The following is a 13853-nucleotide window of genomic DNA, read 5'->3' on the forward strand; positions in this document are numbered from 1 at the left end:
GCCTGCGCACTCTCCGTAGCCGGCTCCACCTTCAGCGTCTGCGCCGCGTGACTCCGATCCACCCTCGAGGTTCCAGTGGAATAACCCCCTTCTGAAAGATGGTTTCACCCGCTCCTTCTCTAGAACGGGTCGGGCCGCTACCACTGTCCGGCCCGGAGGGGAACTGTTTTCTCCGGAAGTGACAACACGCTGACTAGGAAAAGGAGGAGGCGGGGCAGTGGGGCTTTCGGCGGCGACTATGGAAGGAGCCGGCTACAGGGTAAGCACTGAGGACGCATTCCCTCGCTTCAGTGTATGCGAAACGCCTCGTCTAGTGATTAGCTCTTCTCTCAGGTCTTGCGAGTGCTCTTGAGAATCCGGCATGGCCTTGGCAAACACCGATCTCTTATAAACGCGCCGTCACCCTCCCGTCCACCGCCCCAGGGAAGAACCTCTCATGGCCCCGCCCCCCAGCTCAGGCGACTCCTTGGGCCCTGCCCCCTGTGGAACGCACGCCAGCATCCGAACGCGGGCTAGACCATTCTCCCCGCCTTGGTCCCGGGGCAATGGCTCTCCCGGCCCCGCCCCCTGAGGGTGGCTCCTCCCGGGGCCCGTCCCTATTGGCTCCCCAGGCCGGTCCCCTCGCTTGGGCCCCAGCCCTCGCTGGTTCCCCCCAACTCAGGTGGTGTTTGAGAAGGGCGGAGTGTACCTGCACACCAGCGCTAAGAAGTATCAGGACCGAGACTCTCTCATCGCTGGTGTCATCCGTGTCGTGGAAAAGGTGCGCTGGGAGGGAGCAGGGCTCGGACCCGCTCCGAGCGGGATGCAGGCGGCAACTGTAGGAGTTTGGTCTGGCGGTCAGCAGTGGGGCCTGAAGAAGGGTGGGTGTGGGAACTGGAATGAGGGGCGGGACTTTGAAAGGCTGAGGGTAGAAACTGGGAAAGTTTGGAAATTTGCAACGGAAAGTTTTGGGAATGTGGTTTGGGGAGCGCCTCTAACCCCGCCTCCCTCCTTACCCTAGGACAATGACGTCCTCTTGCACTGGGCTCCTGTAGAGGAGGCTGGAGATTCCACCCAAATCCTCTTCTCCAAGAAGGTAGGCACCACCCGCTTTGCCCTTCTCTACTCGCTTTTCTTCTAGGTCCGTGCTGTTGTAAGTCATTTGAGGGACCTGTATACAATCCCAGATCTACTCGTGGGGCATGTGTGACCCTATTTGGGCTTGGGTACTCTGCCCCTCGGTTTGCTCCTCTCTGTGAAATCGGCAGAGGATGCCCATTCAAGGAAAAAGAGCAGGGAGCATGAGACACAGGGTCGTGGGGACAGCTGACCCCTCTCTCCCTTTGCTTCTTGGGAGATCCCTGCCAGGGTGCAAGATGTGGATTCGAGTTGCTTGAAGGGAAGTGGCATTTCCTCTGGTGCCAGAGGACAGGGCCTGACAGCCTACTCACCCACTTCGTCACTGCTCCCGGCTTTCCCTTTGTTATATTTCCTGGGACTTCCCATGGCTGGACTCCGTCCTGGGCAATTCTGAGACCCAGAGATAAGTCAGATCCAGACCCACCTAAGCCCCGACCCTTATTCGCTTTTTGAGAAACTGATAGATGAGGTCGAAAACGCTAGGAAGTGTTGGAACTTTTGCACCCAGACAGTCTGATTCCAGATCCCCAACGCTTCCTGGGACAGCAGACGTTTGAGCTGGGACTCCCAGGATATGAAAGGACAAGAAGGTATTTCAGGGACAGCAGAACAACCTTCAAGGCACACGGAGAAGTTGGATGCCTTTGTAGAGGGGTTCTTTAGTGGGGAATGAGACCTCCATTGGAGCTGTCGAGTTCCACCCAGGGGCAGGAAGTCAGTCGCCACCCACAGAGCTAGTGACGAGACACTGGAAGGCTGAGCTGGCCACCCGCACTGCCCCAGGGCAGGAGGATGAAGACGAAGATGAAGATGAGTCTCCACCTTGCTCCACAGCCAAACACAGCCAAGGCACCAGGAAGTTGTGTTACGTCACTTCTGCTTTTCAGGTTGGCCTGCATCTGATTGGTAGAATTTGTCCTGTGTCCTGGATTCCAGCTGCAGAGAAACCTGGGAAATGTAGTGGTTTTTTTATTTTGTTTTGTTTTGTTTTGTTTTGGACAGTCTCACTGTCTCAAAGAGTGCAAAGTGGTATCTTATTGTGGTTTTGGTTTGTATTTACTTAGTGAGTACAACAGTGTCCATTGAGCACTCTGCAGCCTGACTGCAGAGCCACTTGCCGTGTAGCATGGACCTCCCCATGCACTGGGAGACATGGGGTCAGGTCCTGGCTCGCTCTCTGGTTGCATTGGGTGACCCTGAGCAAGTGCTGTACCTTCTTTTTTTTCTTTTTTCTTTCTTTTTTTTTTTTTTTAATGAGACAGAGTTCGCTCTTGTTGCCCAGGCTGGAGTGCAATGGCGCCATCTCAGCTCACTGCAACCTCCGCCTCCCAGGTTCAAGCGATTTTCCTTCCTCACCCTCCCGAGTAGCTGGGATTACAGGCATGCGCCACCATGCCTGGCTAATTTTTTTGTATTTTTTTAGTAGAAACAAGGTTTCTCCATATTGGTCAGGCTGGTCTCGAACTCCCGACCTCGGGTGATCCACCCGCCTCAGCCTCCCAACGTGCTGGGATTTCAGGTGTGAGCCACCGCACCCGGCCTGCTGTACCTTCTTTGTGCCTCAGTTTCCCTCTTTATTCAATGGGGCTATGTTCCAGGGTAGCCTCAAGGCTCAGATCTGAATCCATAGCCCCTTACTGTCTGCTCCTTCCCTCTCCTAAGGACTCCAGTGGGGGTGACTCCTGCGCTTCTGAGGAGGAACCAACCTTTGACCCCGGCTATGAACCTGACTGGGCTGTCATCAGCACTGTGCGGCCACAGCCCCGCCACTCAGAGCCCACGAGAGGTAGGCTAAGGTGGCGGCCCTTGGGAAGCACGTGTAGGCCAGATAGGACACATCTTGCCCTCAGTGGTCACGGTCCCAAGGGCTTTGCTGCCCACGATCAAGAAGGCCACCAGTCACCACCTTCTAGTCCCAGGAGCATGGAAGTGAATGGGAGTATAGGACTGTCCCAGCCCAGGTCAACATGGCCAGTGTCTCTGAGGTTGCAGCCTTGCTCATCCTACTGGGCTCCCGGATTGGCTGTGGGTGCCCCCACACCAGGCCTGCCCCTGAGGTTCGAGGCTGGTGGGGTGACAGATGCAGCCAGTTAGGGTGATTTGCACCATCCTGGGGCCACACAGGGTGCAGGGGACATCCAGAGAAGGCACCTGACCCCTCTGGGGAATGGAGACCCCATCCAGGAAGAGGTGATGCTGGAGCTTGGCACTGAGGGACTCTTGGGAGTTTTCTCTTCTGGCAGAGAGAGCAGCCTGTACAAGCCAGAGGCAGGCGGCCCTGGTGTGTTTAGGGAGCCGCTGGCCTTTCATTGTAGCTCAAGTGTGGGATTTTGAGTGAAGAAAGGTTGGAGATAAGATAGGCAGGGGCGAAGGACAGACCCAAGGGGCCTCGAGTGCCAGGTTGAGGAATAGGGCCCTTACCCTGCAGGTCGAGGGATGCCTAGGAAGGTTCTAGAAAGGCACATGTCCACTGGGCTCCCTTCCCATCTTACTCATTTGTGCTTCCAAGGAATGTGAGGTCAGAGGCAGAGGGGTGGCTTGTGGCGGGGCCCTCAGGAGATGCCTGTGCTGAAGGAACATCCTGGGTTGAGGTTGATAAGGCCGACCTCAGCCTCCCACACTTCCCCTAACACAGCGCCGTCTCCCTAGGTGCAGAGTCCAGCTGCCCCCAGGGCTCCTGGGCCTTCTCAGTGAGTCTGGGGGAGCTCAAGTCCATCCGCCGCTCCAAGCCGGGCCTCAGCTGGGCCTACCTGGTTCTGGTGACCCAGGCTGGAGGTTCCCTGCCTGCACTGCACTTCCACCGCGGGGGCACCCGCGCCCTGCTCCGCGTCCTCAGCCGCTACCTGCTGTTGGCCAGGTGAGGTCTCTCCCAGTGCTGGGCCTTAAACCGGGCCCAGTCCCTCCATGGCTACAGCGTGACCTCTCGGGGCTGTGAAAGAAACACAACTCACACTGATTTAAAGGAAGGCACATATAGCCAGCATATATAACTGAAAAGTCAAAAGGGAGTATTGATTTCAGGCAGGACCCAGGTCCCAAAATGTTAGAAAGAGTTATCCTTTTTCCCTCTGAGTTCATCATTCTCTGGGGCCCCAGTATCCCTGGCTTAACAACCCGGCTGGATAGAAAGCACCTCTTTCCCCACATTCCAACAAGATCCCAGAGCTGCCTCTCATTGGCTCATCCCTGAGTCAGTCACACTGGACCGGAAGATGAAAGGCCCTCATTGGCCAGCCCTGAGTCATGTGCCCACCCCTGGGATCCAGCTCTGGGCCTCCTTTAACAGCATCCCCTGAAATGAGAGATTCCCCAGGGGTGGTTGGGACGCTGCAGCTGGAACGGATGTCGGCTGAGCACAGACAGCCTGGGACACTGGGCCCCTACCTGTGTATCACCTGTGCGTCACCTCCCGCCTCCCAGCTCCCCACAGGACTCCCGCCTCTACCTTGTCTTCCCCCACGACTCCTCTGCCCTCTCCAACTCCTTCCACCACCTGCAGCTCTTTGACCAGGACAGCTCCAATGTGGTGTCTGTGAGTGTCCCCGGCACCAGGCTTGGCGGGTGTGGGCAGGGAGGGACGAGAAGGGGCAGGCCGTGATCTCCCTTGGCCTCGTCCCCAGCGCTTCCTCCAGGATCCCTACTCCACCACCTTCAGCAGCTTCTCCCGAGTGACCAACTTCTTCCGGGGTGCCCTGCAGCCACAGCCCGAGGGAGCCGCCTCCGACCTTCCCCCGCCACCCGACGATGAGCCCGAGCCTGGGTTTGAGGTCATTTCCTGTGTGAGTAGTGAGTGGACCCTCCCTGTTATTTCTGGCCGTGTCTCCTTGGGCTCATGATTTCATTTCCCTGGGCCTCAGTTTCCTCCTTGGTAAAACGGAGATGGTAATGGGATCCCCTCAGGGGGTGCATGAGGAAAGCGCTCATGGCTCTGCCAGACACTGTGAGCACCTGCTCACTCTTATTGGGGGACTCCTCCTAATTGGGGAGTGACTTGGCTGCTGAGCCCCAGCAGAGGCTGCTGCCTGCCCCTGAATGTTAGCCATCCGTCAAGCTAAGAAGCTCTCTGAGCTTGTGGACTGAGGCTGGGTTGGGTCCCCCTACTGCCCCGCCGAGCCCCAGGCTCATTTGCCCTTTGGCTGCAGGTGGAGCTGGGGCCTCGGCCAACTGTGGAGCGGGGCCCTCCAGTTACAGAGGAGGAGTGGGCGCGCCACGTGGGCCCTGAGGGCCGCCTGCAGCAGGTCCCCGAACTGAAGAACCGGATCTTCTCAGGGGTGAGTGCCAGGACAGGTGGAAGGATGGGGCAGGGCCAGAACAAGGCCCCATTAAGCTGCCTGCCCTCCTGTACCCCCAGGGTCTGAGCCCCAGCCTGCGGCGCGAGGCCTGGAAGTTCCTCCTGGGGTACCTCAGCTGGGAAGGCACAGCTGAGGAGCACAAGGCCCACATACGCAAGAAAACGTGAGTCCTCAGGAGGCCCTGCCCTGCCAGGCATGACACCTGGCACCTCCTAGGGCACCAGTGGGCAAGTTCTGTGGACACTGGTTGTGAGCCTGCCGTATCTGGGCACCATCCTGCACCTGTGGAATACGGCAATGATCAAGCCAGACCCATCCTCACCTCTGTATGGTCTGTTTCCTGTCTCCATTGCAGTTTTCAGTCCTGTGCCATACTGTTTTAATGATCATAGTTTTGCAGCATGTTTTGTAACCTAGGAGGGCCCATCTCTCCTCATTCCTGGTGTAGGTTATGTACCTGCCAGGCACTGAGGATGCAGCAGTGCTGTACGATTCCCTGTCCCTGGTGCCCTGTCCAGCAGGGGGTGACAAATTTTCACCAAAAGCCCACAAAGCTATGTAGTGAGAGATGCCAGGAAGGTGAGGTGTAAGGAATAGTGGCAAGAATGACGAGGTGACCTGCTTGGGTCTGTGTGGTCAGGGAGGGGCTCTGAAGGGCTGACCTGGGAGGTGGTGCCAGGCTGGGAGGTCTCTGGGTGCTGCAGATAGTGGCGGCCTCACATCTTGTTTCCCTCTGCCACTCAGGGATGAGTATTTCCGCATGAAGCTGCAGTGGAAATCTGTGAGCCCTGAGCAGGAGCGGAGAAACTCACTCCTGCACGGATACCGCAGTCTCATCGGTCGGTGTCAGAGGTGGCACTTAGGGTGGATGGGCTCAGGGAACCACAGGAGGGCCTCAGGCATGAGTGCGAGGGGGAGATAGAGGGAGCCCCTTGCCTCCCCAAGACCAGGGAGAGGGCATCTTGGGGGAAAGCGGCATGGGCTGTTGGGGAATGGCCCTGGGGGAGCAAGGCCAGGGACAGGATGGGAAAGAAGGGGAGCCCGGCTGCCTTGGGGCCCAGTCTCAGTTCTGTCGATGCCTGGAGATCTTGGCAAGTGATTTTGCCTCCCTGGGCCTCAGTTTCCCCTACTGTGGGAGGATACAGCTAGCTGGCGAGTGGGAGGCCCGGCGCCTCACAGCAGGAGCATCAGTGATGGTTTCTAGAACCAGCTCCACTTCTCCCCCAGAGCAAACCCCGAGGCTAGGGGCTGCCAGCAGGAGGAGCAGTGGGGGCTGGCACTGGTAGCCAGCAGGGATGGGCCCCCCTACCCTTCTCACCTTTGCACCCTGTGCCCGGTCCCCTCAGAGAGGGACGTGAGCCGCACTGACAGGACCAACAAGTTCTACGAGGGTCCCGAGAACCCGGGGCTGGGACTGCTGAATGACATCCTCCTCACCTACTGCATGTATCACTTCGACCTCGGTGGGTGCCAGGCCTGGGGACGGGTGCGGCCGGGGCTGTCCAGGGGAGCGCTGCGGGCTTGGCTGCAGCCTGACCCCATGTCCCTCCAGGCTACGTCCAGGGCATGAGTGACCTTCTCTCCCCGATCCTCTACGTCATTCAGAACGAGGTGGATGCTTTCTGGTGTTTCTGTGGCTTCATGGAGCTTGTGGTGAGGCTCGGGTCAGGGGTGGGACACAGGCCTGTCGAGCGATCAGGGGTCCTGGCACCTCACAGGGTCTGCTCTTCCCCCCATCCTTCTGTCCCACAGCAAGGGAACTTTGAAGAGAGCCAGGAGACCATGAAGCGGCAACTCGGGCGACTGCTGCTGCTCCTGAGGGTGCTGGACCCCCTGCTCTGCGACTTCCTGGGTATGTCTCTCAGGAGGGCGGGCAGGAGGCAGTGGGGCCATAGACCTTGCCAGATTCTCTGGTAGCAGCCACAGGTGGCATCCTGGACATTGGGTCTAGATCCAAACAAGAGAAACATCCCCGCACAACCTAGAATGTAGAGGCAGAATTGCTGTTTGAAGCAAAACTTCACCAAATGCAGACACACAGGCACGCTGACTCACCCCATCCTCATGCTCACCTAGATCCTGTTTGGGCTTTGCCTTTGGCTTAACCTGCAGAGTATTTTTCAGAAATAAGGACCTAGGCGTTCCTGCCACTTATCTCCACCTGGCCGTGGCTCACCTTGAACCAGGAATCAGAGACTGCTTCTCTGGGCCCTGGGGCTGGGGGTGCTGCATCCCAGCTTTAACATTTTTATTCTTCGACCAGGCACAGTGGCTCACGCCTGTAATCCTAGCACTTTGGGAGGCCGAGGCGGGCAGATCACCTGAGGTCAGGAGTTCAAGACCAGCCTGACCAACATGCAGAAACTGTCTCTACTGAAAATACAAAATTAGCTGGGCCTGGTGGCACACGCCTGTGATCCCAGCTACTCAGGAGGCTGAGGCAGGAGAATCGCTTGAACCTGGGAGGTGGAGGTTGCAGTGAGCCAAGATCACACCATGGCACTTCAGCCTGGGCAACAAGAGCAAAACTCCATCTCAAAAAAAAATAATTATTATTTTTACATATATATATATATATATATATATATATTCTTTATTACTTGGTCAGTATAAAACTGCAGGAAATTAAGATGAAGAAAAAAAAGTAAGGCTGGGTGTGGTGGTTCATGGTTGTAATCCCAGTGCTTTGGGAGGCCGAGGTGGGAGGATCACATGAGCCAAGGAGTTTGAGACCAGCCTGGCCAACACTGGGAGACCAAAAAAAATTGGGAGACTACAAAAAGATTTAAAAATTAGCCTGGGCGCAATGTCATCCTGGGATTATGCCTGTAATCCCAGCACTTTGGGAGGCCAGGCAGGTGGATCACTTGAGGCCAGGAGTTCCAGACCAGGCTGGGCAACATAGCAAAACTCTGTTTCTACTAAAAATACAAAAAAATTAGCCAGCTATGGTGGCACACGCCTGTAATCCCAGCTGTTGGGATTGGCTGAGGCACAAGAATCATTCGAACTGGAGTGGGGGAGGTAGCAGTGAGCAGAGATTGTTCCACTGCACTCCAGCCTCGGCAACAGAGTGAGAACTTGCCTCAAAAAAAAAAAAAAAGAAAAGGTCAGGTGCGGTGGCTCACACCTGTAATCCCAGCACTTTGGGAGGCTGAGGTAGGCGGATCACCTGAGGTCAGGAGTTCGAGACCAGCCTGGCCAACATGGTGAAACCCCGTCTCTACTAAAAATACAAAAATTAGCCGTGGGTGGTGGCGGGCACCTGTAATCCCAGCTACTCAGGAGGCTGAGGCAGGAGAATCACTTGAGCCAAGGTTGCACCACTGCATTCCAGCCTGGGCGACAGAGCGAGACTCTGTCTCAAAAAAAGAAAAAGGAAAGTTAAAGTTGCTGTTTGATATCATTATTTTTCTTGAGTGCAGATGGTGATGATAATAAGTTAAACTTATTCATGAACATTTCCTCGATGCTTTAGGACCCCCCGGGGAGGGAGCTGAGATATTCTGTCCTCACCTTACTGATGAGGAAACTAAGCCATAGAAAAGCGTCACCTCCTAGGGCACAAGGACAGAGGCTGCGTCTGTGTCACTCAGAGCCTTCTGAAACATCACTTTGCCTGACTGCACGGCATCGTGTCCACCTGTGAGATGTGGCAGAATTGATTTAACTTGACCTGCTGGAGATTCGGGTCCTTTGCAGTTTTTCATCATGGTGCATAGTCTGGGTAATTTCTTTAGGTTCACTTCCAAGAAGTGGAATTTTGTTCAGGACAGTGCTTGTTTTCACAGCTTTGGAGAGTTTTGTCCTCCATCGTTACTTTCCTAAAAAGTTAGAATGCTCAGACTCTCACTTTCATTTGAGTTAACTTGGGGGGATAAAAAGGTTCACCAGCTTAATTTTTTTTCTTTTTCTTTTTGAGACGGAGTCTCGCTCTGTTGCCCAGGCTGGAGAGCAGTGGCGCGATCTCGGCTCACTACAACCTCCACCTCCCGGATTCAAGCGATTCTCCTGCCTCAGCCTCCCAAGGAGCTGGAATTACAGGGGTGTGGCACCATGCCCAGCTAATTTTTGTATTTTTAGTAGAGATGGGGTTTCACCACGTTGGCCAAGCTGTATTTTTAGTAGAGATGGGATTTTACCATGTTAGCCTGGCTGGTCTCGAACTCCTGGCCTCAGGTGATCCACCCGCCTCACCCTCCCAAAGTGCTGGGGTTACAGGCGTGCGCCATCGCACCCGGCCCTCAGCTTAAACTTTTGCTAACAGCATATCTAGGAGTGTCAGTTTCCTTAGCCCTCACCAGCAGCGGGCACTGAGGTCTGTTTCCTCGGGCGTGCTGGGCGTCCTGCCTCCTTTCCATGTCCATGGCAGATGTGGAAGTATAATAGCACACTTCCTCTGGAGAGTGGGAGGAAGGAGGGGCAGGGCCCGCGTTCAGGGCTGCTCCTGCCTCACCTGCGAGGTTCCCGAGCCAGGCATAAGTCACTTGCCTAGACTTGGGGAAGGTCTTCCAGTCAGGATGACTTCTCAAACTCTCAGTCCCAGCGCTGGGCAAGGCTGAGTGGGCTCCATGTCATCCCCCAGATTCCCAGGACTCCGGCTCTCTCTGCTTCTGTTTCCGGTGGCTGCTTATCTGGTTCAAGAGGGAATTCCCCTTCCCGGATGTCCTTCGGCTGTGGGAGGTGGGCCAGCCAGTTTGGGCGAGAGGCCTGAAGGGGTGGGCTCACCTGCCCTAGGAGAGCCTGGGAGGTTGGGCGGAGAGGGGCAGACCCTGGTGGGACCTCAGGCCCAGGCTGGGCTATGACCCCTCCCTCCCTCTGTCCCGCACCCCCAGGTGCTGTGGACAGGGCTCCCTGGCCCCAATCTGCACCTGCTGGTGGCCTGCGCCATCCTGGACATGGAGAGGGACACCCTCATGCTGTCCGGCTTCGGCTCCAATGAGATCCTCAAGGTGAGGCTCCGGCCCCGCCCCCACCCTGTCCACCCTGAACTGGGCGCTGCCCAGGCCCGCAGTACCTCCGGGGAGCAGGTGTTCATTGTGGGATTATTGAAAGCCTGGTTAGCTGGGAGCGCAGTGGGGGTGGGGTCGCGTAGGTTTCCCTTCTGCCCCATGCCATGCCTGCTCCCAGCAAGGTCCTCCGGGCAGGTGGGTAGGGACCTTCCCTTCCCGAGGACGTGCTCACAATGCTCCCGGAGGCCTGAGAAGCATGACTCCCCCCAGCGCACCTCTGAGCCCCCAGAGGGCCAGCCCGGTGTGTCTTCATTGTTTCCCAGCACGAGGCACAGAGTGGGCGCTCGGGCGGAGGTGGCTGAGTGCCGGCTGGCGCCTGACCCACCCCCTCCCGCAGCACATCAACGAGCTGACTATGAAGCTGAGCGTGGAGGACGTGCTGACCCGCGCCGAGGCCCTGCACCGCCAGCTAACCGCCTGCCCCGTGAGTCCCCGTCCACCCCGCAGCGCCCAGCCCGAACCCCGACAGACCCCCGCCCCCATCCCACCTTCACCTTCCGCTTTTCGCTTCTCTCACCCCGCGCCTCCAGGAGCTGCCCCACAACGTGCAGGAGATACTGGGGCTGGCGCCGCCCGCAGAGCCCCACAGCCCCTCGCCCACCGCCTCCCCGCTGCCTCTGTCGCCCACCCGGGCCCCGCCCACCCCGCCGCCTTCCACGGACACAGCCCCGCAGCCCGACAGCAGCCTGGAGATCCTGCCCGAGGAGGAGGACGAGGGCGCCGACTCCTAACCCCGCCAGGCAGCCTCGTTCTGCACAGGCACTTTAGCCCGAGCCAGGCACACCTGGGAGGGGGCGGGTGTGCTCCGCCGCGCTACTGATAAGCTGGCTTCATTAAACTGACACTTCTCATGTGCAGTTGGCTTCTTGGTGGTGGGGGGAAGGCTGCCAAGTGGGCTCTGACCTGGGTGGGGAAGGGATGGTGGCTGGGCAGATCCTAGGGTGAATGATTGGGGTTTGTGGAGGCAGGGCTCCCTGAGTTGCCTGATTTGTTTTTTTGTTTGTTTGTTTGTTTTATGAGATGGAGTCTTGCTCTGTCGCCCAGGCTGGAGTGCAGTGGCAGATCTCGGCTAATTGCAGCCTCCGCTTCCCGGGTTCAAGCAATTATCCTGCCTCAGCCTCCTGAGTAGCTGGGACTACAGGCGTGTGCCACCACACCTGGCTGATTTTTGTAATTTTGGTAGAGATGGGGTTCCACCATGTTGGTCAGGCTGGTCTTGAACTCCCGACCTCAGGTGATCTGCCTGCATTGGCCTCCCAAAGTGCTGGTATTACAGGCGTGAGCCAGCGCACCCGGCCAGATTTGGGGTTTTTGGAAGAGGATAGGGTGCTCTGGGCGGCGGCTGCGACCTGGTAGCTGTGTGGGAACACTTCCCGGACATAACCAAGGTGGAAGGGCCTGCAGAGATGCACTCTGGGGAGCCTGCCCTCCCAGCTGCTGCTTGTGAGAAAAATCACCTCCTGTTCAGCCACTGTCAGCCGGGTTTTCTGTTACTTGCATTAGGGCCCATCTGTGCTTCAGCCTCGTGACAGAGATGGTCGCTGTGATTGCCATTTCCCGGTGGTGCAGGGCGTCTTTCCGGTTCCCTCTATGTGCACCCCCCCCACCCTCCTCTGGAGCCCCACTGTCCAGGAAGAAGTGAGGGGCAGATTCCTGGGGGGTTCCAGGATGGGCGTGGCGCCTGCTAACTGTAGGGCTAGTGGTTCCGATGCAGGCAAACTGGGGAAGTAACTGAGATACGGGGGAGTCTGGACCACACGGCTTTTTCCGAAAATACTTTAATGCGAGGTCCTCCTGTGGGTCGTGTTTTGGAGAGAGAACTGGCCTTGGACTGGAGGGTGGCTGCCCTCTTCCTTTGCCAGGTCATGCGAGGGGCTGCCGGCCACCCCATGCACATGCCCCTGCCCCTCCATGTCAGACGCGTGCCCCTCGGGGCTGGCCGTGTCCGATGCAGGCCCCTTCCGGCTGTTGATCTTGATAGCGGCGCGCAGCGCCGACTTGACCGCCGTTTCCACCCAGCCGTGCGGGTAGGCGGTGTGCTCCCCGGCAAAGTAGATGCGGCCATAAGGGACCGTCCAGTAATCGTTTTCGGTTTGCCAGAGCGCCGGCGGCTGTACCACGAAGCCACCCTGGCTGTGCGGGTCCTCCGCCCAACGCTTGACGACGCCGGTGCCATCCCAGAGCTGGCGCACGACAGGCCCGTGCAATGCCGCCACGTCGTCGAGCGCCAAGCGCAACGCTTCTTCCCGGCTCAAGCCGGCGAACGTTGCCGCCGCGTCCGACCACGTGTACGAGGCCAGCAGCAGCGCGCCCTCGCGCGGCGGCGGGTAGAAAATCATGCGCGACGGGCGATCGGTGTTCGAGTGGCCGCCTTCAATGTGCTCCTCGCGCCAGAAGGGCCTGCGGAAGCTTAGGAACACCTTGGTGGCCGGCACATAGTGCAGCCTCCGCAGCGCCTCCTGCATGTGGCGGGGCAGCGGCGGAGAGAAGGTGATGCGCTTCACCGCCGGTCCGCTCGCAGTTAGCAGCACCACGTCGGCCTTCAGCACCTTCAGATTCCGCTCCAGGGGAGAGGTCTCGATCTGCACGTGCACATCGTGCGGGCCCTGGGTCATCGCCACGACGGGCGCGTTCAACAGCACAAGCCCGGACAGCGAGCTCAGCAGCGCGCGCGGCAGCAGGTCCCAGCCACCCACGATGCGGCTGTACCTGCAGGCGGGGCGGGGCGGGGTGGGGGCGTGACCTGGGCTCTGCGGCCCTGCCCCTCCGCCTGGCCCCACCCACCCCGGCTGCTGGCCCCTATGGGCACCGGCCCGCTCCCCCGTCATCCACCTCTCCCGACCCCGCCCGTCCCTGACATCCCGAAGGCCGCAGGAGTAGTAGATTGTGTCACCAGGGACCCCACCACTTCTCCCCTAGGCCGTGTCCTTTATCTGGGAACCCTTAGCCCCGCAGCCATCAATTAGGCCACGCCGTTCACAACAGCCCCGCCCCCAGACCCAGAGGCTCCGCCCACTTCCTGCTACTTCCCCTGATTGGCCCCCGCCCGCTAGCCCCGCCCCTTACTGGAGTCTGTCGCTGAGGCAGCTGTGGGCCCGGAGGGCCTCGGCGAAGCTGAGATAGAAGAAACCATCCTCGGACATCACGTCTCCCAGAAGCTGCACGGCCGGCCGGCTCAGGTTCCCCTCCCCGAGGAGATATTCCTGCAGGTTGGGCACAGGCCGAGGTCAGGGCCCAGGCAGGCTGCACCCCCGAGAGAGCCCCTCCGCAGCCGGGCCTCCTGGTCCCATGACATGTCATTGGACCGTAGGATCCGGTCCCCGCTCTCTGACAGATGAGGGAAACGGAGGTCCAGAGAGGGGGCGTGTCCAGCCCCCGGGTCAGGCAGGAAGGCGGTGGCAGGACTAGGGTCCCAGGTACCCGCCTTGTG

The 13853-nt window shown here is 58.5% G+C and overlaps 2 protein-coding genes and 1 long non-coding RNA gene across 12 annotated transcripts in view; 1 reads left to right on the forward strand and 2 right to left on the reverse strand.

Moving 5' to 3' along the window:
* Window positions 1-6: 6 nt before the first annotated feature.
* TBC1D17 (TBC1 domain family member 17) lies at window positions 7-11274 on the forward strand. 3 transcript variants are annotated; one of them, XM_009232924.4, is made up of 17 exons: window positions 7-259; window positions 662-760; window positions 1001-1075; window positions 2782-2905; window positions 3769-3976; window positions 4540-4651; window positions 4740-4898; window positions 5262-5390; window positions 5471-5574; window positions 6156-6250; window positions 6758-6874; window positions 6964-7064; window positions 7164-7263; window positions 9997-10094; window positions 10247-10363; window positions 10761-10847; window positions 10954-11274. In XM_009232924.4, the coding sequence occupies exons 1-17, from the start codon at window positions 239-241 to the stop codon at window positions 11152-11154; spliced, it is 1947 nt and encodes a 648-aa protein (XP_009231199.1). In that variant the 5' UTR covers window positions 7-238; the 3' UTR covers window positions 11155-11274. The 3 variants fall into 3 exon arrangements, with proteins under 3 accessions (XP_009231199.1, XP_054396971.1, XP_063576284.1); XM_054540996.2 differs by having other exon boundaries at window positions 128-259; window positions 10687-11274; XM_063720214.1 differs by lacking the exons at window positions 9997-10094; window positions 10247-10363; window positions 10761-10847; window positions 10954-11274 and adding an exon at window positions 9334-9530 and having other exon boundaries at window positions 128-259.
* LOC134760728 (uncharacterized) lies at window positions 8759-10691 on the reverse strand. The gene is made up of 3 exons (XR_010138644.1): window positions 10429-10691; window positions 9713-10154; window positions 8759-9054 (listed from the first exon to the last, which is right to left on the reverse strand). It is a non-coding gene; the product is annotated as an uncharacterized LOC134760728 (long non-coding RNA).
* A 905-nt stretch (window positions 11275-12179) lies between the features above and the next one.
* Window positions 12180-13853, reverse strand: part of IL4I1 (interleukin 4 induced 1) — a 40425-nt gene continuing 38751 nt past the window's right edge. For all 8 annotated transcript variants that reach the window (XM_024236549.3, XM_054541003.2, XM_054541002.2 and 5 more), the window contains 2 exons: window positions 13490-13626; window positions 12180-13132 (listed from right to left, as the gene is read on the reverse strand). In XM_024236549.3, the coding sequence (XP_024092317.3) occupies window positions 12202-13132; window positions 13490-13626 (1068 nt within the window). In that variant the 3' untranslated portion in view covers window positions 12180-12201. The remainder of the gene's footprint in view (window positions 13133-13489; window positions 13627-13853) is intronic.

The sequence above is a fragment of the Pongo abelii genome, chromosome 20, assembly GCF_028885655.2.
Source record: "Pongo abelii isolate AG06213 chromosome 20, NHGRI_mPonAbe1-v2.0_pri, whole genome shotgun sequence".
Lineage (NCBI taxonomy): Eukaryota > Metazoa > Chordata > Mammalia > Primates > Hominidae > Pongo > Pongo abelii.